The sequence below is a fragment of the Neofelis nebulosa genome, chromosome 1, assembly GCF_028018385.1.
Source record: "Neofelis nebulosa isolate mNeoNeb1 chromosome 1, mNeoNeb1.pri, whole genome shotgun sequence".
In the NCBI taxonomy this organism is placed as follows: Eukaryota; Metazoa; Chordata; class Mammalia; order Carnivora; family Felidae; genus Neofelis; species Neofelis nebulosa.
Genome location: NC_080782.1, coordinates 60428321 through 60454487, shown reverse-complemented (window position 1 = coordinate 60454487; position 26167 = coordinate 60428321). Strand labels below are relative to the sequence as shown.

The 26167-nt window shown below is 36.4% G+C and overlaps 1 protein-coding gene across 6 annotated transcripts; it reads right to left on the bottom strand.

The window, feature by feature from the left end:
- Positions 1-320: 320 nt before the first annotated feature.
- Positions 321-20813, bottom strand: SPDL1 (spindle apparatus coiled-coil protein 1). Of its 6 annotated transcripts, XM_058723031.1 has the most exons (12): positions 20621-20789; positions 15824-16006; positions 13567-13743; positions 11106-11300; positions 10398-10547; positions 10200-10298; positions 10011-10121; positions 7685-7825; positions 7151-7254; positions 6333-6520; positions 3603-3945; positions 321-1027 (listed from the first exon to the last, which is right to left on the bottom strand). In XM_058723031.1, the coding sequence occupies exons 2-12, from the start codon at positions 15980-15982 to the stop codon at positions 880-882; spliced, it is 1815 nt and encodes a 604-aa protein (XP_058579014.1). In that variant the 5' UTR covers positions 15983-16006; positions 20621-20789; the 3' UTR covers positions 321-879. The 6 variants fall into 6 exon arrangements, with proteins under 6 accessions (XP_058579014.1, XP_058579006.1, XP_058578970.1 ...); XM_058723023.1 differs by lacking the exons at positions 321-1027; positions 20621-20789 and adding an exon at positions 20796-20813 and having other exon boundaries at positions 1720-3945; XM_058722987.1 differs by lacking the exon at positions 321-1027 and having other exon boundaries at positions 1720-3945.
- Positions 20814-26167: the final 5354 nt, after the last annotated feature.

Sequence of the window (26167 nt, the reverse complement as noted above, 5' to 3'; positions counted from 1 at the left end):
AAATACATCCACCTACAGTATATGTATATATATGACATTAAGTTGTAGACAAGATTATAATCATTTAAAGGAAAAAAAAAAGACTTTATTTGGAAAGTTTAGAATTAAAAATATATATTATATATGTATATAATTATATAAATTATATATATCTGTGTGTGTGTGTATATATATATATATATATATATATATATATATATATAAATTAAATGTACCAGGGAATTAAGAATTTCTGAAGTTTCATTTTACTTCCTTTATCCCCTTTTGATAACAATGTGTTATCTATACAGAGTAAAAAAATAGGGGATCATTTATGGCAGTTTTAAGTTTCAAAATTATATTTTTCATATGCTTGAGACTTAAAATTTAAATCATGTACATGAATACAAAGATAAACATAGATGCTTTAAACATTGATAAAATCCAGTTACAATATAATATATATTTTTAAACTAAGTTTTCTATTTTTATAATATAGTGAAAAACTAAGTTCATTAAAAAGTACATAGGAAAATGTAATCGTTAATGATTTGTGTTCTTTCCAAATATGTGACTTAGAAGGTATGTGTTAATGACACTTAAAAAATCCATATACAATGCAACAAATAATTTATAATAACACTTTCCTTCAGTTATTAGTTTATTTACTGTCATTAATAGAAGTTCCATGAAGAGTCATCATTTAAGGAACTCTCCTGCTTAGAATCACAACCAAATTTTAAACATTTGGTCAGAGGAACATGAAAATGCCAGGTCTTGGCACAACAGGTAGAAAGAAATAACCTACAAGGTTGTATACTTCTGATAAAGACAATCTTAACAAAGCTCCAAATCAACCTTTCGGGCAAGTGGTACCTTACTCTCATTAAAGAAAAGTCCTTACTGCTGAGGGCACTGGGTCTCTGGAGTTGATTTGGAGGACACGTATACAATAGGATGTGATTTCTTACAAGTTTCCTTTTCCAATTTGCTTGCAGTTTCTTTCCTTTCTTTAACTTCTGTTTGAAGCCTTGATTCAGCAGCTAACCTACAGGCATTAAAGCATCCACTCTGAATTCAAATATGGTTAAGAAAAATTACAGAAGAAACAATCTTCTCATATAATGGGCCTCTAATGAGACATAATTGTTTGTATGTATACGAGGAAAAATTATAGGTGACTCCAATACCATTAAGAAAACTAAGTAACTGCCTCTCTAAAAGAGACTTTTTACGTTAACAGACTTAATATTTTAAATGTCCAAAGAAATATTTTTAACGCTGATAAAAGTCATGGCAAAGCCTAAATTTAAGAATTAAAATATAATGGGATGTCTACTATAAGCACACCTAACAAAAAAATTTAAATGCTAGAGCACAACTTTAATGTTAACATGACCTACAAAAGGAAAACACAAGATAAAAATAACATGGAATACTGAAGTGCATGAACACATGGCAATTTGTCTCATAAAAGAAACACAAAACTTAAATTGAATTTTAACTAGCAGAATAATCATTTATGAAAAAACAGTGAAGATATATTTTAAAAGGTTTATAAAGATTTAATAGCAAGATTATCAGTTAAATTTATAAAGCATGCAATAGTGAAGTCCCCAGTAAACCCATATTTACTATTGTAGTATTATCATAGTATTGTGTGTCTAAGTTAATCATGCAACGAGCAAAAGGCTGGAAACATATTGAGTTAGCAGATGGACTCACACATACACAAAAACAAACGTTTTGTGGTATTTTATTTGTTTTTGTTTCAGTAGCCAGACAAAATTCCAACGTGCTACTTAATTTGAGTCAAACAAGTAGTTAAATACATTTGCTTAAGTAATTTTTATCAAGCAAAAAAGAGCAGAAAAAGAAATGAAGACAACACAGATAGCAAGGTCTGCACTGATTAATTCTGGAACTGCACCTCCAGAAATATACAATGGTCAAGCACACTTACACAATGAATCACATATATACAAACATAACCTACTGACTTCATTTCAAAACTACTTGGAACTCTGTGTGTGTGTGTGTGTGTGTGTGTGTGTGTGTGACTTATAATTTATTTGAAGTTACTTTTTCTTTGAGAATATTAGGCTTTTACCTTATGAGACTTATAATGTTGCTATATAAAAATTCAAGGAATGGAGTAATAAATTATAGATGACCTGTGAACAATGCTGACCCCTGCAGTCAAAAATCCTCATATAACCTCTGACTCCCCCCAAACTTAACTACTGATAGCCTACTGTTGATTGGAAGCCTTACCCATAACATAAACAAGTGATTAACACATATTTTATATATGTATCATATGCTGCATTCTTAAAGTAAATCTACAGAAATGAAAATGTTAAGAAAATCATAAGAAAAACACATTTACAATAATGTATGGTATATATATATATATGAAAAAAAAAATTCGCATGGAAGTGGACCTGCACAGTTCAAACCCATGTTGCTCAGGGGTCAACAGTCCTTCTCTTAATAATAATAGCTGCTCACATTGTTGAGGTGCTTTCACTGTACAGTACCTTTAGTAGCACTGAAGACTTACTAAAAAAATCAGGCAAAACATACAAAACAGCCCTTTTACAAAGGTGGGCTATGTCTTACTATCTTAACTCAAATACACACTAGTAAAATGTCTTATTCTGTACCTTCCCATCAAAGACTCATGTAGCCCTAGTAGCACCTTAAAGATCTCCTTTTAATAAGTAGACAATCCAACCTGTTTTCACATCAATATGCTTAATTTTTAAAATGTCTAAAGATACTCATTTTAAATGCATCTATCATTCCATTGCATGCAGACATCCTTCATCATCTTTTTATTACCTTCTCCATTCTCATTCCTTTTTTCCCTACTCTTGGTCCTGCTACACCTGCCCTGAGCTTGTATCTTATTCTATTCTAGCTTCAGTCACTGTTACCTATCTTTTCCTTTCACTCACTTTCTCTTACCTTCCAATCTCTATTATTTTAATTTGTTTTAAAGATAAGGCCCTTAAAATGTTAATTCCTATAGACACATGTCTGACACTTCCTCTTTGAGTCACAAACTCAAACATGTAGAAACTAGAGGCTTTGAAGTTTTGATATAAAAATGAAAATGAATTACCTTTGATATTTAAAAATGTCAAAATCAAAGCTGTTTCTTGTAGACTTAGGATAAACAATTTCAAAAGCCATAAAAAAATTTCACCTAACAGTTTCTAGAAGGCTGAAATTTCTTAGACTACTAGAAAGCCCTTTTAGGACATAAGTTAATTTTTCTTTCATGGTCACTCTTGAACTAGGGGAAAAATAACCAACTATACATTTCTTGAAACCAACAAAACATTCAGAGATGTACTAGACTGTGGTATTTCTGTTTCTTGAAATAGCAAAGTGTAACTCTCGAAAATAATTCCCTTATTCAGGAGTCTTTTCCCTTTGTAATCATTTTAGTTTTTCTTAAAGTTTTAAAAAAGTTGAAGGTAGGCAGATGAAACTGGGGAATTATACTACATGCAATACTAAGAAAATAGATAAAGAAACAGATAGCACAATTCATGCAGCGATAGAGAAGAGATGGAGAGGTCTGCTGGTTGCCCTGAGGAAAATAGGCCACTGACCTGGGAGAATTCGGGGTGTTTCCACTTCTTTCACTTAAGACTTCAGAGTCTGCTGAAACTCCTATAAGTTTTACACACTTCTTTTCCTTCCTTGGCTGAGTATCCATGGGCAGACTCTTATGAGGAGACAGAATGACTTCTGGTGTATTTACAGAAACTGTCTTTTCTATCTGCAAGTTGTTATTTTCTGAATTGCTGGGACAGCACTGTGCCTCCTCTTTCTGAGGTGGTAATCTACAAACTTCTTCCTCTACTGCACTTTTGGCACACACACTGTGAGGGGTGGTTATATCCACAGGCAGGACCTCACGCCTCTTTTTGGCCACAGGCACTTCAATTTTCTCTGAGGATAAAAACATTAAAAGTATATTCAGTCAATAAGTCAAAACAAAGACACCATAAACATAAAAAGATAGAACTAGTTATATTGGTTTTTCCTTTCCTTTTCTTCATTCTTTTAAAACCCACTTATCTCTTTATTGAAATATATTGTTTCTGTCTTTTATCCTTTCTTTTTCATAGACTTCACTAACTATATCTTTTAAAGGTTATCTGGCTATAAATTTTCTTTGGGAACTCAAAAGATTTGGCTCTCAGAAGTAACACTTATATGTTCTCTTCTGATATTGTGATAAAAGTTACACAGGGCTTTATAAGACTTCAGCATGGAGGTGAGGAAGGATGCAGTGGCTAAGAGTCAAGGAATCCAGATACAAATCCTCATAGTAGTACTCTGTAGCTGGGTGACCTGGAGGAAGTACTTAACCTCTTGAACTTTATTTTCTTTGTCTGTAAAATGGGGATTAAAAACACTTACTCCACTCAATATTGTGTGTTGTAATGACTACATGCAAAGAACAAGTCAAATTCTCTATGGCAATTTGTGCTTATTAGCCCCACCCACAAAGTATGTTCAAAATCTGAGTACTTCTACTGTGGATACCTCCCAAGTTCAAACCATAGTACATCTCACTGCAGACTATAGCAATAGCCTTCTACCCCCACTGCCTAACATAACATCATTCCACCCCCTTTGCAGGCCTACTTACAGTCACTAAATTAATTGTTTTATCTTTTCCCTATCCTCTTACCAATGTGTTTTTCATTTTCAAAATCAAAATTGTTAGTGAAGGTGGGAGAAACCATGGGTGGACATGGGGTTGGTGTCCCTGCTCTATCTACACTATTCTTTTTATATCATTATCTTCCCTTTCTCTTGCATCAGCTAGATTCTCCCTGAATCAACTAGATTCACGACACTTTCCTCTGTTTGCAGTGTTCAGTTCAGCAGACCTTTGAAATTCATAATGTGTAATTTTTAAGTAGGAAAGCCTATTAGAATCAGCAAAGAGAAAAAGGATGAGAAGAGCAGCCTTTTTAAACTATAAAAAAGCTTACTATTACTGACAACCTCCCCATTACTATTGAGAATGACATGAGTCATGAACAATAATGACAGTCTTAGGTATGTGAACAGCATAGGAGCAAAAACTGGCTGAAAATCTATAACCTAAAACATGTAACAACACTTTTTTTTTTGCTTTAAGAACCATCACGTTATTAGGCTTTGTTTTATTTTTGGCCTCTTATTTTTTAATTTACAAACAGACAGTAAAACTACTCTTTTTTAGTATGTGAGATGCAAAGCCTATATATTAAGGCTATTTTCTACCTCAGTGATCAGACTTGCTAGTTGTCCTCTAATATCTGTCCCACTAGTCTTCCTCAATAATAGATCCCCCAAGAATATACTCAATAATATTGTAATAACTTTGCATGGTGACTTATCATGGGGGGGTATCATTTTATTATGTATAAATATTGAATCATTATGATATACCCCTGAAACTAATAAAATATTATATGTCTATTACACTTAGAAAAAAAAAAAAAATCCCAAGATGTAGTTGGGAATATGACCCCTGAGAATCAAGATTGCCTTTCTCAGCTTTTCTTGTAGGGGAGTCATGTGACTCAATTCTACTCAAGGATTATACTGATGAACAATGCAAATGAAGCCTAGATCCTGACACTCTGACCAGTTCTGGAATGTCTCTTCCAGACTTTTGTAAGGGGAAGAATTAATACCTATCTTTTTTAAGTCTCCATTTTTAGGTTTTCTATAAATGGTATTAACTAATACAGAGCCCAAGCATCAGTTGCCTCAACAAAATCAAACTCTTTGGTATTATGTAAGGTGTCCACAATCTTAAATGGAAAAATCTCTAAGGTTTTCAAACCTTATCAAGGCTCTAATATACAGATATCCAACAGAATACCTATCATATTCATACATACCCAGTATCCAGTTCTCTTAGAATTTTCCTACATCTTTTTTTTTTTTTTTAATTTTTTTTTTCAACATTTTTAATTTATTTTTAGGACAGAGAGAGACAGAGCATGAACGGGGGAGGGGCAGAGAGAGAGGGAGACACAGAATCGGAAACAGGCTCCAGGCTCCGAGCCATCAGCCCAGAGCCTGACGCGGGGCTCGAACTCACGGACCGCGAGATCGTGACCTGGCTGAAGTCGGACGCTTAACCGACTGCGCCACCCAGGCGCCCCTTCCTACATCTTTTGTAGGAGTAAATCTGTTTTATTAGATACAGATACATAAACATAAATTAGTTTGTAATGGGATTTGCATAAAGCTGTAGTAAGAAAAAAACTTGATATGATTTCTCAGGGTGTCTCATAATTTAAAAGACAACATAAATGAGACATGCATACCTTCAGGTTCATACTTCAGTTTTAACTCATCTAATTTAGCTCTCAGTTTCATATTTTCACTTTGGGAGAGCTGGAGGCATCTTTCATTTGCAAAAAGTTTTCTTTCAATATCCAAAGCCCGTTGGCTCTCAAATAATGCTTTCATTCGCTGTATGGACAATTCACCTTTAGTGCTTTCATTTTCTTTGCTATATAAATACAAAAAGGAGAATCAAGGAATACTAAAATAACACACAATATACATACATGTTTTATACACACACACACACACACACACACACACAAGGTATAATGTTACTGCAAGATCTTTTACTATATACTTGAACTCTTAGACAAAAATACATTTTTGGGGGGTTTTAGATAAGAAAGAAACAATAAACAAAATAAGCTTTAACAATAGCATTTTCAAACAAAAAAAAAGTCATGCATTCTTCAAAGGAAATGGACAAAGGGGCAAAATATTATTTCCGCAGTAATGCACGTACAAATAACTTTCAAGTTTTAAATTAGGTGATATTAATCTTGAAAAATTTAGAGTATAAGTACATTTTCTGTATTAAAGTTCTTTTCACTTACCAGTCTAAAAAACTAAACTCAAAGAAATCAAAATCTTTAATTATTCATTGAAAATATTTTTTCTTCAATAACCAGCACTAATTATATCTTCAATATATCTCATCTGCCACCAATATATTTTTGTTGCTTTTCTTTTCCGGAATTTCTTTTGGCAATGTGAAAACAAAAATTTGTAGTCACTAATACTACTTATTATAAGCAAGTCAAGAGTGTGTCCATCTTTCTAACCACCCAACACTTACTTTAAGTTGTCAAGCTTTATCTGAAGTAAATCTGTATAGTAAGTGTTATCTTCTGGAGTGTCAGAGTTGACGGACTGCCTAGATTCCGTACTTTCATATAAACTCTAAAGAAAACAACAATTCTTATTACTCAAAATGAATAGCATATTAGGTTAATACAGTTGTCCTTTGAATAACACAGGTTTGAGTGGTATAGGTCCACTCATATGTGAATTTTTCACAGTAGAGTACTGTAAATGTTATTTTTTCTTCCTTATAATTTAATAACACTTTATTTTCTCCAACTTATTTTATTGTAAGAATATGGTGTATTATACATATAACATACTAAACATGTGTCAATCAACTGTTTATGTCATCAGTAAGGCTTCCAATAAACAGTAAGCTACTAATACAGTTTTGGGGGAGTCAAAAATTATGCAGAGTTTTGATAGCACAGGGGTGGGCATCCCTAACCCCTGTGTTACTCAAGGGTCAACTGATGTAAGATATTCAAACCAAATCTGGCTGCACTATTGAAGGGGTTACACATACCTTAAATTTCTCCAGGTTTCTGATTTCACCTAAGAGGTGTTTAATTTCACCGTTCTTCTGCTCCAACATGGCAAGCAGCCGCTCCTGTTGCTCAAACTCAGTTTGAGATCCTTTCATTTGTAGCAATGTCGCAATTTGTAACTGGGGAAAAAAAAAATTACAATTCCACCCCCACCCCCCACAGATCTGAGTTGGGGAGAGGAAAATTCTAACAATAACATTTTTGGTATAATGCATATTTTGTACTATATTACCCCCTGAACTCAGTTTGGAAACAAAACTAGCTATGTCTAATTTAGTAATCCAATAATTTGAAAATATTTATATCAATAAGTTTAGTTATAGATATAACTCTGAGTACTTATCTGAATACTTAGGAGTAATATCTGATAATAATTATTTGTACTTCTGTGAAACATAAAATTGAAATGAATGGCTATGATCCAGAAGCATCACTTAACCAGTAAATAAACCTGCTCAAATGCTATAATGTTATACTTTATTCATCACATCCACTGTCATTAAGGGTCTGCTGGGGTTTTTCTAAAATTTTGATTAACCTCAATAGTATTAAGTGGGAGAAATTATGAAGCTACTTATATTTATAAAGGTGAGATTCACAAATGAAAAGGATAGAAAGCAAAGGTAAAAGTCATCTAAGGACACTGAGGGAATCTTCAATACAAATATAAAGAAATTTACTTAAGAGCAGCACCTAATTATGACTCCACCTAAACCTGGAGTTGTATACCAGCTGAAAGGAAATTAACTAGAATCTAAAATTACCATTCCTTTCTGCCTTCAGAAAATTTTGAAGTTCTGAAAAGTATCAGTTAGTTTAAATATAGTTTGAGGAAAGCAAACAATGATATTACGTTGCAGTTATGGTCACAAAGGCAGAAAGATGACTTCTAACATTTTTAAGGACCCATATTTTGTTCCACTTCAGACTAGAGTCTAGACACATTTAGCCTAAGAAGATTCAGAATGCTACTTGTTGTCCCAATATCATGGGAACACTGGGAGATTAATAGTAACCCAACAAATATGGAAAGAAAACAAAAAGCAAATGTGAGAAAATTTACAAAAAGTGTCATTCCTGGATTGGGGAGAGCCTCAGTAAACCAGGCAGCACAATCAAAATCCTTAAAAACCACAGATCTTTATTAAGTCAGTACTTCCTTCTACGCCAAGCACCATGTAAGCATTTTACTATACTTTTATTTAATTCCAGGACAATTTAAGAGGCAGGTTCTATCATATCTACTTCATAGATGAGGTGACTGATGTCCTGAAAAGTAAAAATACTTGTCTAAGGTCACATAGCTAACAATGGACAGAACTAGGATTCAATCCCAAGTTCATCTAACACCAAAGTTTAATTATGACTTTTCATATTTCTTTGTAAATCTCACCATCCTAAATAAAAGGCAGGAAGCCCTTCGAGACTTCCAGTTACCAGTTAAGCAAACAGTTTAAGGATCAGGATTCTAAAAGCTGGGTACAATACTACAATCTTTATAACTTCCACATGTTTTTCTGTTACTGCCTGTTTGACTAAAATGACCAAAAACTCCTTAAATCAAAACATGCTTGACTTGAGGAACTGCAAGAAAAGGAAATCTAAATCCCACTCTTTAATAAGCCTTTGCAGGAGAACTGAAGAATGGTGAGAGAGCTAGCTTCCATTGAAGTTGGAACCTTAGGGCTGTGCTAAGAGATGCCAGGACAACAGCAGGAAATAAAAACTTTTCAAGTTCTTTTCCCTACTACACAAACATTTATACATTTCTGGCAAAGTTATTGAGCAACCATTAAAAAAAAAAAAAAAAATCAATGGATGCTTACTGTATTACTACTAAATATTTACTAAGGAATTAATTTTTTAAATAAAATACAATAGATCTTTTAGTCAATTTTGAAATGTAGATTTTTGGGGGTGCCTGGGTGGCTCAGTTGGTAGAGCGTCCAACTTTGGCTCAGGTCATGATCTCACGGTTCGTGAGTTCTAGCCCCGCATTGGGCTCTGTGCTAACAGCTCAGAGCCTAGAGCCTGCTTTGGATTCTCCTTCTCTCTCTGCCCCTCCCCACGTGTGCTCCGTTTCTCTGTTTCTCAAAAATAAATAAATGTAAAAAAAAGAAAAAAAATTTAAAAAAATTTCAATTAAAAAAAATAAAAAAATAAATATTTTTTTCTAAAATCACGCAGTTCTAGAAATAACTAAGTACATTCTTTGAATGAAAAGATGCTTTCTTTGATATATTTGTACATGTAATATGGATACAAAATAGGTTTAATGAGCCTCCAATGATGATAACTCGATACCTTCATTCTCTGCATCTGTTCTCTATTAAATGCATTTTGCTTCTTTAGTGACTGATACTTGACTTTCATACTGATGAACTGACGTTCCATTGCTGCCCTTCGATCTTCCACCTAGAAAATATTAACATGTGTAATTATTCTTGTATTAAGTGAAATGCCAATTTAATCAATGGAGTATTTGTTAAGTACCTCTGCAAACAAAGAGTTGCCTTTACTACTGGGGTCCAAGGCTTGCTGGAGGGCCTGGTCTAATTGCACCTGAAGATCTTGATTTGCTACACGAGCTTTCTAAATTTAAAAGAAAACAATTTAGCTGATAGGGGTTAAGTTAGCAGGGAAACAACTTATTATAAATTGGAAAAAATAATGTTACTGTAATCACAGTACCTCTAAGGCATTATAGTAAGAAACTGCTTCTTTCTCTCGCTCCTCTTTTTCTTCTTTAAGACGGTCTACCTGGCGCATTAAATTAGTACTAAGAAGTTCTAGTTGTTCTTGTCTATACTGTAATTCATTCACTTCTTCTTTGAGGGTAGTCTATTCAACAGGAATTGAAAAAGAGGAAATTCTCCTCAATAAATCTTTCATTTAGCAGCTGCTCAGTTAATCAGCCGTGGTTCAAAACCAAAACTAAAGAACTAGTCAAAGGTTGTAAGGTGCATCATAAAATAATAAAATTATATTTTTCAGCAGGGAACAAAATGAAAAGGTATCTTTCTCTCCTATGAAGTCAAGACTTTAATTTTTAATTAACCTCAGCCTACAATAAAAAAAAAACCTACATTCATATGCATATCAATTTCCATGAAACCAACATTTATATAGGGTTTTTAGACACAAACTAGGATCAGTTAATGACTCTAAATTCTTCCAGAGGTTTCATTAATCGGAAGGTAGTCTGCTTTACATAATCACATAATTTAAAGCTTTACTATGCATGAAGTACTCCACCTAAAAACTCTCTAAAATATTTTTTAATTAGTTACATCAAAATTAAGCCAAAAAGTATTTCAGCCTTAAAATTATAACAAAAACATGTAACAAAAATATGCAAGAAAAAAAAAACTCTAAGAACATACATGCCATAAATATTACCTTCATACTTTCCATTTCAGTCAGCTCAATTTGAAGAGCCAGCATCTCTGAAGACATACTTTCGTGTACACGCTCAGACATTATTCTCATTTCCTCTGATTTACATGAAAGGAGTTCCTTCTGATGATCTACTTTGTGCTTCAGCTGCTTTTCACTAAGCCTAGCTTCGTCTAATTCTGCCTTTAGTTTTTCTAACTAAAGTAAAAAAAAAAAAAAATTGAAATCTTAAAAAATCAAAAGGTAATTGAGGTCATCAGAATATATAGTTGCAGTACAAATTATTCTGGTAACTGCAGTATAACTATTTTGGAAGACAGTCAAGCTGAACAAAACAAATTACATTTTCATATAGTTCTAAATCTTGGAAAACTGAAAATATATAGTTTAAAGGGAACAAACTTATAGCAGAAGGATGAATTTTTAAGGTAAAGCCTAGATTTAGCCTATTTCATTCCTCCTATGTAAAACTGGTAAATGATTGTATCAACCATTCCTGGGTTACTGTGAGCCTCTCAACTGAGATCAGGTGGGTAAAACATATAACACAATGCCTAGTATTCACTACACAATTTCTGTTACCAACAAAAAACTTCTGCTTGATGTCCAGGGTTACAATTATCATCTATATTGAATTATCTTCAATTGGGTATCAACTTTCTTAGATTATATCCTAATATTTTCTATTTAAAATATAAGAGCCTTTGACTTACTTTCCCTTTCCTATTTTCATAATGTGAAAAAAAAAAATTTAGCTGAATGATCTATGTTGGAGTGACTGACTGACCCAAATTTACTACATGATGAGACGATTAGGGTTTCCTATTTGGCCAAGGCTAGGCATCTTTTATAATAGTGATAGGCTCTGTCTTACAAACATACAAATAGTCCATATTAGTAATCAAAGTAAGTCTGGACTTGGCCACTTTGGCTACTGTGTGAAGAGTGAATGTTATGAATAGCAACGATGGAGGCAGGCTACCTGGATAGAAGGTTACAATAGTAGTCTGGGGGAGAGATGATGGTGATCTGGACTAGAATGGTAACAGCACACATGGGTGTTTTATAGATCAGGTTCTTAGAACTTGTTGATGGATTATATGTGAGAAAGAAGTGAAAAATTTCAGATAAAATGTGAAAATTTTGGCACAAGTGACTTGAGAACATCCATTAAGACTGAAAATATTTTTTGACTAATTTAGTCTTTGCTCCACCAAAAAGCCGTCTCTTATATAGGTGGCTTTGCCTCAGACTCTGAGTATTTCCTACATTACTCTTTTATTCTTTTTTGTTTACATAATGAAAGCCACTGCTAAAATGAAAATAACGTGGCGAGGAGCGGGGGAAGAAGAATGCATCATTATCAGCCATTGGTGTCTCAACTTAGATTAGTTTCAGACAAGGTGGATTACTGTTTGCCTGAATGAATGTAAGATGATTCTAACTATTACCATGAAAGCATATTTTGATAGTCATGTTTTTCTGACAACATTTTAGGAAAAAATATAACCAGCTCAAATATATAATTTCAATGACATCATTACTTAAAATAATAAAACATATAAAGAGAGTCAAAGAAATTAATTAACAGTATAGGTGGTACAGATACATAGAAATCTTGAAGGATGATACACAAAACAATGAAAATTAGAAAACACGCTTCTGAGAAAATAGGCAAAAAGTCAGGAGAGGTTTTGTAGAGAGGGGTCTGGGAAGTAGGGACTCTATACAAAGAGGAGCCATGATAAAGGTTCTGGATTCCTTAGAAGTAACCTGAAGGCACTGGATAGTTGGGGGTACCAGAAAAGAATGGACAACTTGTATTTATGCATGAAATGAAGCCAGTATAACATGTCATTAGACTAAGAACAGCAACATGGACTTTAGAATCAGACAGCTTCAGTTCAAATCTCGACTGATTTCTGTGGTTTTGTCCAATTTACTCACTCTGTTTAAACATTGATTTTCTCATCTGTTAAATGGAGACAATCATGGTATCCTCCTTAAGGAGTTGTAGGAGGCAGATCATATGTTATCAGTTAACCTTCAATGAACAAACTAGAAAGTATCAATTCTAATGTATGTTATTTTACAATAAATAAACTACTGGTTTCTTCTGTAGAATTACAAAGTATATCACTAGTTGCAGTGAAAACTAGGAGACCAGTCTTTCTAAAAGGGGACTGCCATACTATGCACTTTAAAAAAGGTCATGGTGGTTAGTAAACTAAAACTCCATTCAAATACCCAGTTAATAAAATTAAATAACTGTATTCAATTAGTACAATGTTATTAATACAAGACTTGTTTCTCAGTGTTCCCACTCCCAACATTATGATGGAACCCTTGATCTCAGCTATTATGAATAGACAATATCAAGAAAATCATCATCACCTAACATTTACAGATTGGTAATTCCATAAGCATGAAATATTTTTGTTTTGACATACATAGAAATCCAAACCTTAGTTTTTAGTTCATTCACTTCCTGTCCGTGGCTTCTGCTTAGTTGTTCTTTTAATTGCTCCAGATGTGTTTTCTGTTGTTGTTTAACAGCTTCACATTCAGAGCTCAAACTTTCTAACATTCGACTCTTAAGCTCAACTTCTCTCTGAAGAGTATATTTTTCCTGTTCATAATTCTGAAAACAGATTCAATTATAATCCAATTACGTAAAACTAACTTAAAGCCATCATATATAAGCACTTCTCACCTTGAACTGTTTCATTCCTACTTCACCTATTTGCTGCTTTCTACCTAACCAGCACATGTTAGATATGGAGTAACTTTGTAGCTAATCAGTCCTAAGAAAACCCAGAGGCTTTCAACCCATGCTACTCATGTGGTAATTGCTTCTATGCCCCGTTAAGGAAAAAAAAGGTGTTCATGGAATGTCAACATGTCAAGTAATCTCTGCTAGGGAAAACAAAAACAAAAATAAAAACAAAACAAAACATTTTATAGCACTTCAGCTTTCCTAGTGAGAATTACTTGGTTTCATAATGATATGCTCTACTTATGACTCTGAAAATAAAATAGTGGACTAGGTAAAAAATGAAATACTAAATTAGACCTTTCAGAATGTAGTCATCTGAGAAATGTTCACAAGTGACTTCTCAAATGAATACAGTGCAGAGATAAAAGGAGGATTTAAGAGGGCTTTTGCTTCTGACAGGGAAGTTTAAAGATTAAAAAAAGCATTAGTTCAAACTCCTTCAATAAGCTGTTAAAAATAAGAGAAAATTAAATAAGAGAAAAATAAGCAAGTTATTTTTACTTGCTGTACTTAAATATTGAGATCAAAGTTTAACCATATTACTGAGCACTTACTACATAAAACGGAAAACAGATTAATTCATTCTTTCAATAAATGTGTGCCAGACACTACAGATACAGCAGTGAACAAGACAAACAAAATTCCTTCTCTCATGGAGCTTATAATCTGATTTAATTAGCTGGATCAGTGAATGATGGCAACTTTACAAAACAGTCAGGGAAGGTCTCTCAAGCTGAGGTAACATTAAACAGAAATGTAAAGGTTGAGGACTCAATCCAAGGGTTGGGACAGGGAATGAGCAATGCAGATAAAGGCAACAGCTCATGTAAAGCCTGTAAGGCAGGATTAGTATAGCTAAGAACAAGGAAAAATAGTTAAAGATGAGGTCAAAAGTAGTTAAAGATGAGTAAAGTAGTTGCCATGAGTCAGATCACATACAAATCTGCAAACCCCGGTACGGAGTTTAGATTTTGTTGTAAATATAATCGGAAGTCATAGGTGGGCACGTGTGTGTGTTTAATGTTTATTTTTGAGAGAGAGTGCACACAGGAGCAGGGGCAGAGATAGAGGGAGAGAGAGAATCCCAAACAGGCTCCATGACACACTGTCAGTGCAGAGCCCAACGCAGGACTTGATCACTGGATCCCATGACCTGAGCCGAAATCAAGAGTCAGATGCTCAACCAACTGAGCCACCCAGGTGCCCCCATAGGAGTGATTTTAGCAGGGCTGTAACATGATCTTTTGTTTCTCTTTCAATGGCCAGTTGGCTGCTGTGTGAAGAATAAATGGTATGAAAGGCAATGAGGGAAGCAGGCAACCTGGTTAAAAGGCTACAGTAGTCTAGGGGACAGATGATGGTGGTCTGGATCAGAATGGTCAGTAACATAGATGGATGGTCAAGTTCTTAGATCTTCCTAATGGATTAAACATGAGAAATAAAGGACACAAAGATATTGAATAAAACTCCTAGAAATTTGGCTTAAATTATTTACGTTTACTAAGTAAGCTAAATTGCAAGAGAATGTTTTGTTAGCAGGCAGAGAATCAATGATTCTGTTTGTTACATTTGAGATGTCTATTAGTAGGCAATGGAATATACAAATCTAGACTTTAAGGGTAAAGTAAGGACCTGGTATAGTGTCATAGGACATTTAGGTATTATCTAAAGCTATGAAACAAGTGAGGTCACCAAGGAGGACTGCAGACAAAATAAAATCTAAAATCCAGTATGAGAACAATAACTTTTCAAATTCAGAACACACAGGGTCAGAAAGAATATTAGGAATTCATTTACTTCAGTTCCTTTTATTAGAGATGGGGGTGAGTAGGAACTAGAACTAAAATCTTCAAAAAGGAATCAAACTAATATTAATAATTTCTAGACAATACAAATCTTCAATAACTAAGCACACCCTTATAAACAGAGGAGTCCAGGGTCCTACCTCAGTCATGGTCATCATTTCATTACGACATTTATCCAACTGATTCTGCAACTCATTTTGGCTCTCTACTAGTTGTAAACCATATTGTGCAGCTTTTAGTCGCTCTTCTTCAACCTCTTTGAGCTTGCATCGAAGATCTGCAATGATATCTGCCTCCATGATTTTTTTTTTGCTTCTGGTCTACTGTAAACAGAGGAAGTGTAAGTACTTAAGCTTAAACAAAATACTCCATACAATAACAATAATAAAAAAAATAGATATATCTTTTCCCCTACTACTACTGACATACAGAAAAACATAGCATCAAAGAGATTATTCCTGACTTTTAAATGGTCAAATTCACTTGTTCTAAAAGAAAGGTCTGTTAATTCCATTACCTGATTTGAGACCAAATCACAGAGGAAAACAAAAACAAAACCTGAACACACTTGTTTCTAAGAAATGCAGGGAACTGTTCAGTTGTGTGCTAAGCTTCTTAAATACTAAGGTTGGATGGGTCTCATACATCACTAAACAGGTAATCAAGTTAAGAGAACAATGAAAGAAATCAAGAAACTTTATAGTAACATGACTGCTAACTTAAAATGTAAGAAGGCAGCTTTGAATAAGGTTTGTAAGGCAAAGACTCTCAGGCCCACAATTTTTTGAAACAGTGTTAACTTCTTGAACACATTAAATATGCTTTATTGACAACAGGCTCCTAGTATTTTCCTAGTTATTCATAAGAAGACATGCAAAACAAAATCATGTTCAGAGTAACTAAAGAACATTTCTCATTCTAGATATCTAATCAATGACTGAAACATTGTATATAGAAACATTCCACTGTAACTGGACCTTACTCATGATCCTTTCCAAATTGGTCCCAGTCTCTCAGACCAGATTTAAACTCAGCTTTGCATTCAAAGAGCAACAGGATTTTAATAAGGTGTTTCCCCACTCTCCAGTCAATGTAGTCATTCATTCACCAAATATTTTTTTTTAATGTTTTATTTTTGAGAGAGAGACAGAGACAGAGTATGAGCAGGGGAGGGGCACAGAGAGAGGGAGACACAGAATCCAAATCGGGCTCCAAGCTCTGAGCTGTCAGCACAGAGCCCAACATGGAGCTTGAACTCACAAACCGTGAGATCATGACCTGAGCCGAGGTTGAACACTTAACCAACTGAGCCACTGAGGCGCCCCCAACAATATTTCTTAAAGCCTATGTGCTGAGCTCCATTCTGGGCATTTCAGATCCATCAGCATCCAAATGGACCAAAAGAAAAAGCACTCTTCTTTCATGAAACTTAACTTCCAGTGGGAGGAGATAAGCAAAAGTAGTATAATAATTAAATGCATTAAAGTGGAAATAAAATTTAAAAAAGAACAGGATAAGGGAACTTAGAAGAGGTAGGAGTATTGTAAGTAGGATGAAATCTAAAATAAGCATTGGGGGAAAAGCCCTCAAGGGACTTAGGAGCAAAGCCTTGCAGAAGGTAAGAGAATTAGCCATGTACCTTTTTCCAGAAAGATAAAGGAATAGAGGTAGAAGGGTAGTATTAAAGTGGAAGGAAACCCAAGGAATGAACAAGAATGAATTTAGATCAGAGGAGAGAATAGGCTAATTGGGCTATTGTGAGGACTTTGGCTTCTACTATGGGTGAAACTGAGATTCATTACAAAGTCTGGAGTAGAGATCTGATACATTTAAAAGGATCATTTTGGCTGCTATGTTGAATAGTTTGGAGGGGAGCAAGTGAAAGACCAAGTGAGATGATTGCTCACATGAGAGTGGTTATATAAGGAGTACGGAGAAATGGTCAAATTCTGCATGAAGCTTGGACATAAACCCAACATGATTTTCTAACAATTAAATGTGGGGTATATAAAAAAGAGAAAAGTCAAAAATATCTCCAAGGCTGGCCTGAGCAACAAGTAGAGCAGATTTGCCATCAGTTGAAGCCACAAAAATTGTGAGCAAAAATTGTTTAAAAAAAAAAAAATCGGGGGCTTGGGGTGTCTGGGTCGTGCAGTTGATTAAGCGTCATGATCTCACAGTTTGTGAGTTCGAGGCTTTCATCGGGCTCTGTGTGACAGAGCCTGCTTAGGAGTGTCTCTCTCTGCCTCTCTCTCTCTCTCCCTCCCTGTCTCAAAATAAACTTAAAAAAAAAAATCAGGGGCTTATGTTTTGGACATCATATATGTCAAGTAACCAGTTGGCTATACTAGTAGAAGGATCTGGGCTGGTAATATAAACCTAGGAGTTATTAACATAAATCCTTGAGCCTTGGTATCTCCAGAGTACAAGCATAATTAAAGAGAAGAGGACCAAGGTTTGAGGCATTAAGAGGTGGAAAGAAGAAGTAAAGTGTACTTAGGCATGACCAATGAGGTAGGAGGAAAACCAAGAGCATGTGTTATCCTGGAAGCCAACTGAAATGGGTTGGAGAGAACGGTGGGAAAATAGGAAAACAAGTAGTTTTGCTGCAAAGGAGACTACTAGATAAACAGGGCAGTAGCTGAAAGGGAAATAGGTTTGCCTTTTAAAAACAAAAAAAAAAATTAAGAAAAAATAACAGCATGTGTATACGTCATGGGATAGATTCAGGAGAAAAGAAAAACTGATGCTAGAGAGGTCATGGCAAACTGCTAAAGAGATGAAAAGACAATGAGGTCTAATGTACAGGGACTGATTTCAGAAAGGAGCATGAATATTTCATCTAAAGTAAGGGAAAGCAAAGTATATGGGTACAGACATTGATAAGTAGGTAGATTAGTGGTGGAAGTCTGCATAAGTGCTCTTCTAACTGCTCCAATTTATCAGTGAATCAGGAAGCAAGGTCATTAAGAATGAAGATGAAATGGGAGACATATGATTTTAGAAGACAGAGGGAAATAAAAGGTATCCTAAGTTATCCAGGGTTGGCAGTTACTGCTCTAAAATAGAAGACCTTTCCATGGGTGCCTGGATGGCTCAGTCGGTTGAGTGTCTGATTCTTGATTTCAGCTCGGGTCATGATCTCATGCTTCATGGGTTCGAGCTCCACATCGGGCTTCACCAGCTCCATGTGCTGTCAGCTTGGGACCTGCTTGGGATTCTCAACCCCTCTATACCCTTCCCCTGCTCACTTGCAGACACTCCCTCTCTCTCTCACACAAAATAAACAAACTTTAAAAATAAAAGACCTTTCCAAAGCCTGGCGATGGGGCTAGGCACTAATTATTGCATTGTTAGTAATAACATATACTCTGTGAGGATCTACTATTTGCCAGGCAGAGTGCTTCAAATGAATTATCTCATTTAACGGACCTAAGTTAAATATTATAATCGACATTTACAAAAAAAAAAAAGGGGGGGGGGAACTAGCCCCAAGACATCCTGGCCAACAATGTCAAGGAAGCCAAAAAACTAGCTCTCATCCATTCAAAGACTTGCTAGAATTCTTACTGTGTGTCAGATACTATGCTATTACTGAGGACACAATGATGACCCCAAAACTAGACAATACCCCTGCCTTCTTGAATGTAACAGTCTGTTAGTGGAAAGGCATTAAATCAAATAAATGAACTGTAAAGATTTATAAGTGTGGTAAGTGCAAGAAGGAGAGATGTATCAGGCTGTAACATGGAGGTGCTGTCCTCAATTGGGAAGTGGGGTGGGGACAGAGCAGGGTTAAGTATGGGCAAGAAAGATTTCGCTGAGGAAGTAACTTTCCGGCAAAGGTCTGATGGATGAATAAGAGTTAACCTATAAATCTACAAAGAGGTAGCCAGGGTTGAATAACTACAGCTAACAGGTGCCAGACATCGTACTTGGTGCTTTGCATATGGTATCTAATTCTCTCAACAACTCCGTGAAGTATAAGGTATTTCCCCCATTCACACATGTGCAAACGGAGGCACAGAAAGGCTTAGTAACTTGGCCGGGGTAATCAGTAAGTGGCTGAGATGGGAACGAGGGTCCAGCTCCGAAGCCTGGTGCTCCTAACCACATTTTAACCTCTCAGAAACATAACAAAGCATTCAGGAGGCAGGGAGCTCAGGGATTCGGGCTGCCTTAGCTCTTACTCCACTTCCACAACTCACTGGCAGCATGAACTTGGACAGTTTAAGGTCTTCTTTGCTCATCCATAAAGTAAAGACAGTAATATCGACCTAACAAGGTTTTTGAGAATATTACACCAGCTAAGGGATGAAAAGCAATTAGAACCTGACACGCAGCTAGCTGTCTGCGGCTGCGCTGTCCAACGGAAATAGAATGCGAGCTACATCTGCGATTTTTAATTTTCTAGGGGCCAGGTTAAAAAAAGTAAATACGGTGAAATTCATGTTAGTAATATTTTATTCAGCCCAAAACATCCAAAAACACTATCATTTCAACATGTAATCTTTATAAAAATTATCAACGGGCCATTCCTCCTTTTGTGTAGTCTTCGAAATTCAGCCTGCATCTTCCATTTTACAGCACTTCTCAATTCAGACTGCCACTAGTGGCTAGCGACTACCGTACTGGACCGAGCGGACCCGGTGTTTGTTATCACCCGGAGGCCCAGGCGAGCGACCCCGTCTTCCGTACAGAGGCAGAACAACCGGAGGTGGCCACCGGCCCAACGGAAGATTGAGACCGGCTCGGAACCTGGTTGAGAAGAACTCCGGGTTCCGTTGAAGAAGTTGTTCCTGCTCAAGGCCTCCGCCGTGACCCGGACCCCAAGTTTCCCTAGGCCCTGCTTTCCCCCACTCCCCAGAGAGCACTCCCCTTTGCCGCTCCCACAGCTCCTCTCCACACGCACCTCCCTCCAGGACCCTTGCCCCTACCTCTCTCCTCACCCTTTTCCCCCGCTGCTGCAGCCAGCCGCTCGAGACGAGGGCTCACGGCGCCCAGGTTCGCGATGGCAACCCCACTTCACGACCAGAGTCATCTACACATTCATTCAGCTAGTTCTCAGGTAAGCGCCAGGGCTTTTTGAATGCTGTTCCCGCGAGAACTCACAGGTATCGCGAGATGTTCCCCTCAAGCCTCGCGTTAAGGAAAAACTGGCAGGAACCTCCAATTGAGCGCCCCGCTCCGCCTACTGCGACTGCGCACATGCACGTGGCCAGACTGGGGCTTTGCGCAGGCGCAGACGTAGTTCGTTAGCTGATCGGCTTTACTCAGAGTTGTTCTTCTGCGTGTCTTCCGGCGTCCGCTTTGAATTGCCATATTGTTTGTTTATTCGCCATTACCTTCGGGAGAGACAGTGTCACTAAAAGGCGAGACAGTGAGAAAATCTGTGGTGTGCAGAAGCCTCCTGCTTCCTACCGCAGACTGGCCGGCTTGCGCTCCGAGGGCCATGCCCTCACTTACCTCCCCAGGGTTCCAGGAGTCTGAATCAGTGTGACAGTGCCTAAACTCATCAAAGGACAGAAGCACAGTTACTGTTATAGAACAGGATGACAGGTATCATTATAATGGCATTGACATTTGTCAGTACAGTGTTAAATTCTATGCGGATTATATCAGTTAAGTCCACAAACAGCCTTAGGAAGTAGGTAGTACCCTCTCTTTTCTCTAAAGAAAACAGCCCCAAGAAGAAAGGTATATTGGTCAAATGGAAGAGCTAGAATTTGAACTAATGCAGTCTGCTGCTAGAGGCCAAGCTCTTGCGTACGTGTTTAAATAACGAATTTATGTTTTGTAAGCGTGATGTCTATTCATAATTCAAAAATTTAAGCAATCAGAACTAACAATAGCCAGAATATACTGAGCAATTCTGAGTCCTAGTAATTGTTCTAAAGGTCATGTGCTTTGAGATCATCTTTCTTGCCTACTTGAGCCCTTGGCCATAGCTCCTCTCTTTTTCATCATCAGTGTTTTTCTTCCCTGGTGGATCTTAGCAGCAAATAAGCATGCTGTAAGGACTTACATCTCAAAAAATAATTCTAATCTTCCTTGACTCCAGCCAGCTATTTGCTTCCCTTGATCACAAAATTCCTGGGAAAAAAATTGATATTGACTATCTTCATTATCTTACCTTTTATTCTTACATTTTTTTTCCACTTAAGGTTTGGGTCCCCACAAGTCCAGTAAAAATGGCTGTTCTCAATGTCACCAGTGAGTTCTGTCTTTCAAAATTTATTACTTAGTCCTCATTTCTCTTGTATTATGGCAGAGGTGATCAGTCTTATTGAGTCTGGCTTTAGGCCACAGACCTTAGGAGGGTCTGCTACACCCTCCTTGCTTTCCTCTTTTCAGTTTCTTTTGTGGACTTCTAGTTCTTTTTTTAAATTTATTTATTTAAATTCAAGTTAGTTAACATACAGTGTAGTCTTGGCTTCAGGAGTAGAGCTCAGTGATTCATTCATCTCTTACATGTGACACCCAGTGTTCATTCCAAAAGGTGCCCTCCTTAATGCCCATCACCCATTTAACCCATACCCCCCCACTCAACTCCCCTCCAGCAGCCCTCAGGTTGTTCTCTGTATTTACGAGTCTTTTATGGTTTGCCTCCCTCTCTTGTTTTTATGTTATTTTTCCTTCCCTTCCCCTATGTTATGTTATGTTTCTCAAATTCCACACATGAGTGAAATCATAAGCTATTTATCTTTCTCTGACTTACCTCGCTTAGCAGCATACCCTCTAGTTCCATTCATGTTGTTGCACTTGGCAAGATTTCATTGTTTTTGATCGCTGAATAGTATTCCATTATATATACATACATATATATGTATATATATGTATGTGTGTGTGTATATATATATATGTACGTATACACACACACACACACACACACACATCTTCTTTATCCATCCATCATTTGATGGGCTTTTGGGCTCTATCTGTAATTTGGCTATTGTTGCTAACGCTGCTGTAAACATTGGGGTGCATGTGCCCCCTTTGAATCAGCATTTTTGTATCCTGTGGACCTCTAGTTCTGAGTGAGGCCAGACAATGAAGGGTTGACATAGGTTTGAAGACTGGCAACAACTGATACCTTCCAGTTGCCTAGCAGATGCACTTTGGGTCTGAATGAGCCAGGTGCTTGTTCATTTGTCATCACTCCCGTGTTCTTGAGTAAATGAAATTCCGTTTTCCCTATCATTTAACAAAGATTTCTCAACCCAACCCCATAAGTAAGACAACATTCTAGCCTAGGTCAACCATGATCTGAACTTCATTTTTTTTTTTTTGTTACATGAGAAGGTAGACCTACATTTCACTAATGTTTATTCCAAATCTAGGTTTTAATATTTTAAACTATTAACTGAGTGGCCACAATGTGTTAAGCATAGTGGAAGGAATTCAGAGATGTGATAATCCCTACCTCTGTCTGAAAGATGTTCAGAATACAGTAGGGGACTAAAAAATAAAACATAAATAACTGCAGGGCTATATATAAATGCCATGTGAATAGTACATACCTTACACTAAAAGAGTTATGTGAAGGGAGAGGTCAATTTTGTGTGGGTGCTCCTTTAATGTGTCACAGTGCAGGTGACGCTTGAGCAGGGCCATTAAGGATGGCTGAGCTAAGGGGAAGTGCATTCAAGGGGAGGGGACATTAGCAAAATCATAGAAGTTAGCTATTTCATAATTATGGTCATTCCTTAGGAACAGTCTGGATAAGTTGTTACCACTACCACCATTGGACACTAGATGTCACAATTGAAATAATTCTAGATGGTCCCTGCTTGTTTGGAAAACTTGATTAAGATTCATAGTTCCAAATACAGATGCACATACCCAGATGAGGTCCACAGACCATGCACTAAATGCCATGGGTCAGAAAAAAAAAGCATATTATCTGTCATTTTCAGTTTACATAATGTGAGATGAGATTTTGCTTCCTCACACAGGTTTTGGATTCACCAAGCATAGGCAGGGAATTTAAATGATGGGAAAGAACAACCCTCCTTCCCAATACAATTTTTAATATTATAGCTGTTCAAAACTAGAAGAGACTGCTATTGTGAACTGGCCATCATTCCTTCACTATGACTGTTCCAGTGGAAATAAGAGGATTGTTTACCAGAAATGGTGTTGAAAGAGTGTTGCATCGTACTGAAAGCTGTGTGTATTTTGACATGAACTAACTGAATGACTAAATTTGCTTTTGGTATTATAGGGGAATAGTCTTTGTCCTCAAGGAATTTAGAACTTAGTGAAAGAGGCATTTACCAAAATGAACTCTTACTGAGAGTATGGTTTAGACTTTCTTATTCATTTATATTATTAAGTAAAGTTCTCAGCTAGTTTGGAGCACTAGACAAACAAGAACAATACCAAGGCTCTATGACACAGTTTGCAAATAGAAACTGGATAATTTACAAAGCTCCATAATTCATAGGATGGGCCAAGAAACGAAGTTTTAGAAGTTACATTCAAGGTTGTGGTGATTGAAACCCAGAGAATGGCTGAGATCAAGAAAAAGTCTAAGAGAGAGAAGAGAGGGCTGTGTGTAGGACTTTGGTGATTGTCTTAATCCACAGAACAGGAGAAGAGTAAGATACTATAGCGACAACAACAAACAACAACAAAAGAACCATTTTAAAAGTGACCAGGAAATTTAACCGTCACAGTTATTGCGTTAATTAGATATCTACATGAATGACTGTACCAGGCAGGTGGATTTGACTCTTTAATAGTAATAATAATGATAGTGGCAGTCTTCCTTGGCTCTGCTATGTGTATCCAGCTTCAATTTTTGATGAGCTCTATTGCTATACTCCTTTTCCTCCTCAACAGATGCAGTCCTCACTTGGAGCAAAGGTGCATCATCCTGCCATTGTTGACATTTATTGGTTAGCTTCCCAGAACCAATTCCATACTCTTTTTCTTGTCTGAAGCATTCCAATTGTTCTTTAATAATTCATCTTTCTCTCCATTTTCAACCATGTGGGTTGTTTAAAATTGATACTACCCTTCAGTTGTAAGGTAGCCCATCACTTTGGTTATAGTAATTTGTTCAAAAATGGGCATGCAACTGAATCCAAGTCAGTGAAACAGAATGGAATATCCACCGAGACTTCTGGAAAATGGATTTTGTTAACCCACTTTGTACCTAAACTTTGTAGCCCAGAGCTGCCAGCTGCTATCCTAGTTCTATGAAGCTTAAGTCTGTTCGGAATAAACTCAGAAGCAGAGCTAATAATTAGAGAAGTTGAAAAAGAGTCCAGGTAATTTTGTTTGTGCCTTACATCAAGCTAGAGATATCCATGAACTATTTAGTCTTTGCTCAAGTGTCTTAATTTTTGTTTTCTGTTACTTGTAACATGAAGGGTTTTAACCAATACACTCAATAATACTTAAGTCTGAGCTTGAGTGAACTAATTAACTTGTCATGTTCCCACTTTACATTTAGGATGCTATGAGGCCAAAACTGGAAGTTGCTAACATCCAGAGATAGGATCTAAGATGGCTTCTCTGAGAAAAATGCATTGGTTGAAGGAAGACTTATCCTAAATGAAGGGGCCTAGTGTATAGTGGAGTAAAATAAGGACCCAAAATAGTTTGTATGTAATCCCCTTCTTGGCACCACTTCATGTTACCATTATGCCTCTGTTAAGCTAACTTCAGGTGATTTTAGCACCCAAGACAGTTAGAATTAAGACTGAAGTGTCATATCAGCTATAGTTTTTACTTGCCCAGAATAGTTCCCAGTCTAAAGATATATATGTAAATTAAAAATACCAGTTTTAACTTTTGCACCTATTCGCAAGACTGTAGTTGCTATTTATCATATCCTATCTTTCAGTGCCCATTACATATTTCTTTTATTTTCTGTCAGCATCCCAACTAGTTGAGGCTCTTTATCCAGTATAGTGACCCAAATCTGCACCGCAAAATAGAACATATTCACTAGTTATGATTTGTATTAATTACTGTTCTCTTGGCCCTAATTTATTTGGTCTGATTCAGAGTGAGACAGGATAAAACTTAGGGTCTTGTTCTTTGAGAGCTTGAAACTGTCACACTGCTTTTCTGTGTGTGTGTGTGTGTGTGTGTGTGTGTGTGCACGCGCACATAAATTTGGTGGAAAGAAGTGGAGATTGTCTTGATGTTGTAACACTTAGTTTCATATATTTTATTCCTAGAAAAAAACAAGTTGGGAGTGTACGCAGGAAAAGGAGAAATGGATGAGTCGGCGTCCCCAAGTAACCAGCTGAGTACACCTGTTCGATAATCCTTGCCCATGAACTACCTCCTGCGTGTTGCCACTAGGTGACAGTCTTTACAAATATTTTATCTGAAAGAGCATCTTTCTGCTACAAAAATTAGATTCTGTTGGGAGAGATGGTTACCTTGCTAGTTTCAGCTAGAAAATTAAGCAAACACATGTATTTGTTATGAAACTATATTCTTAAGTTATGTGAGGGCATAGTTAT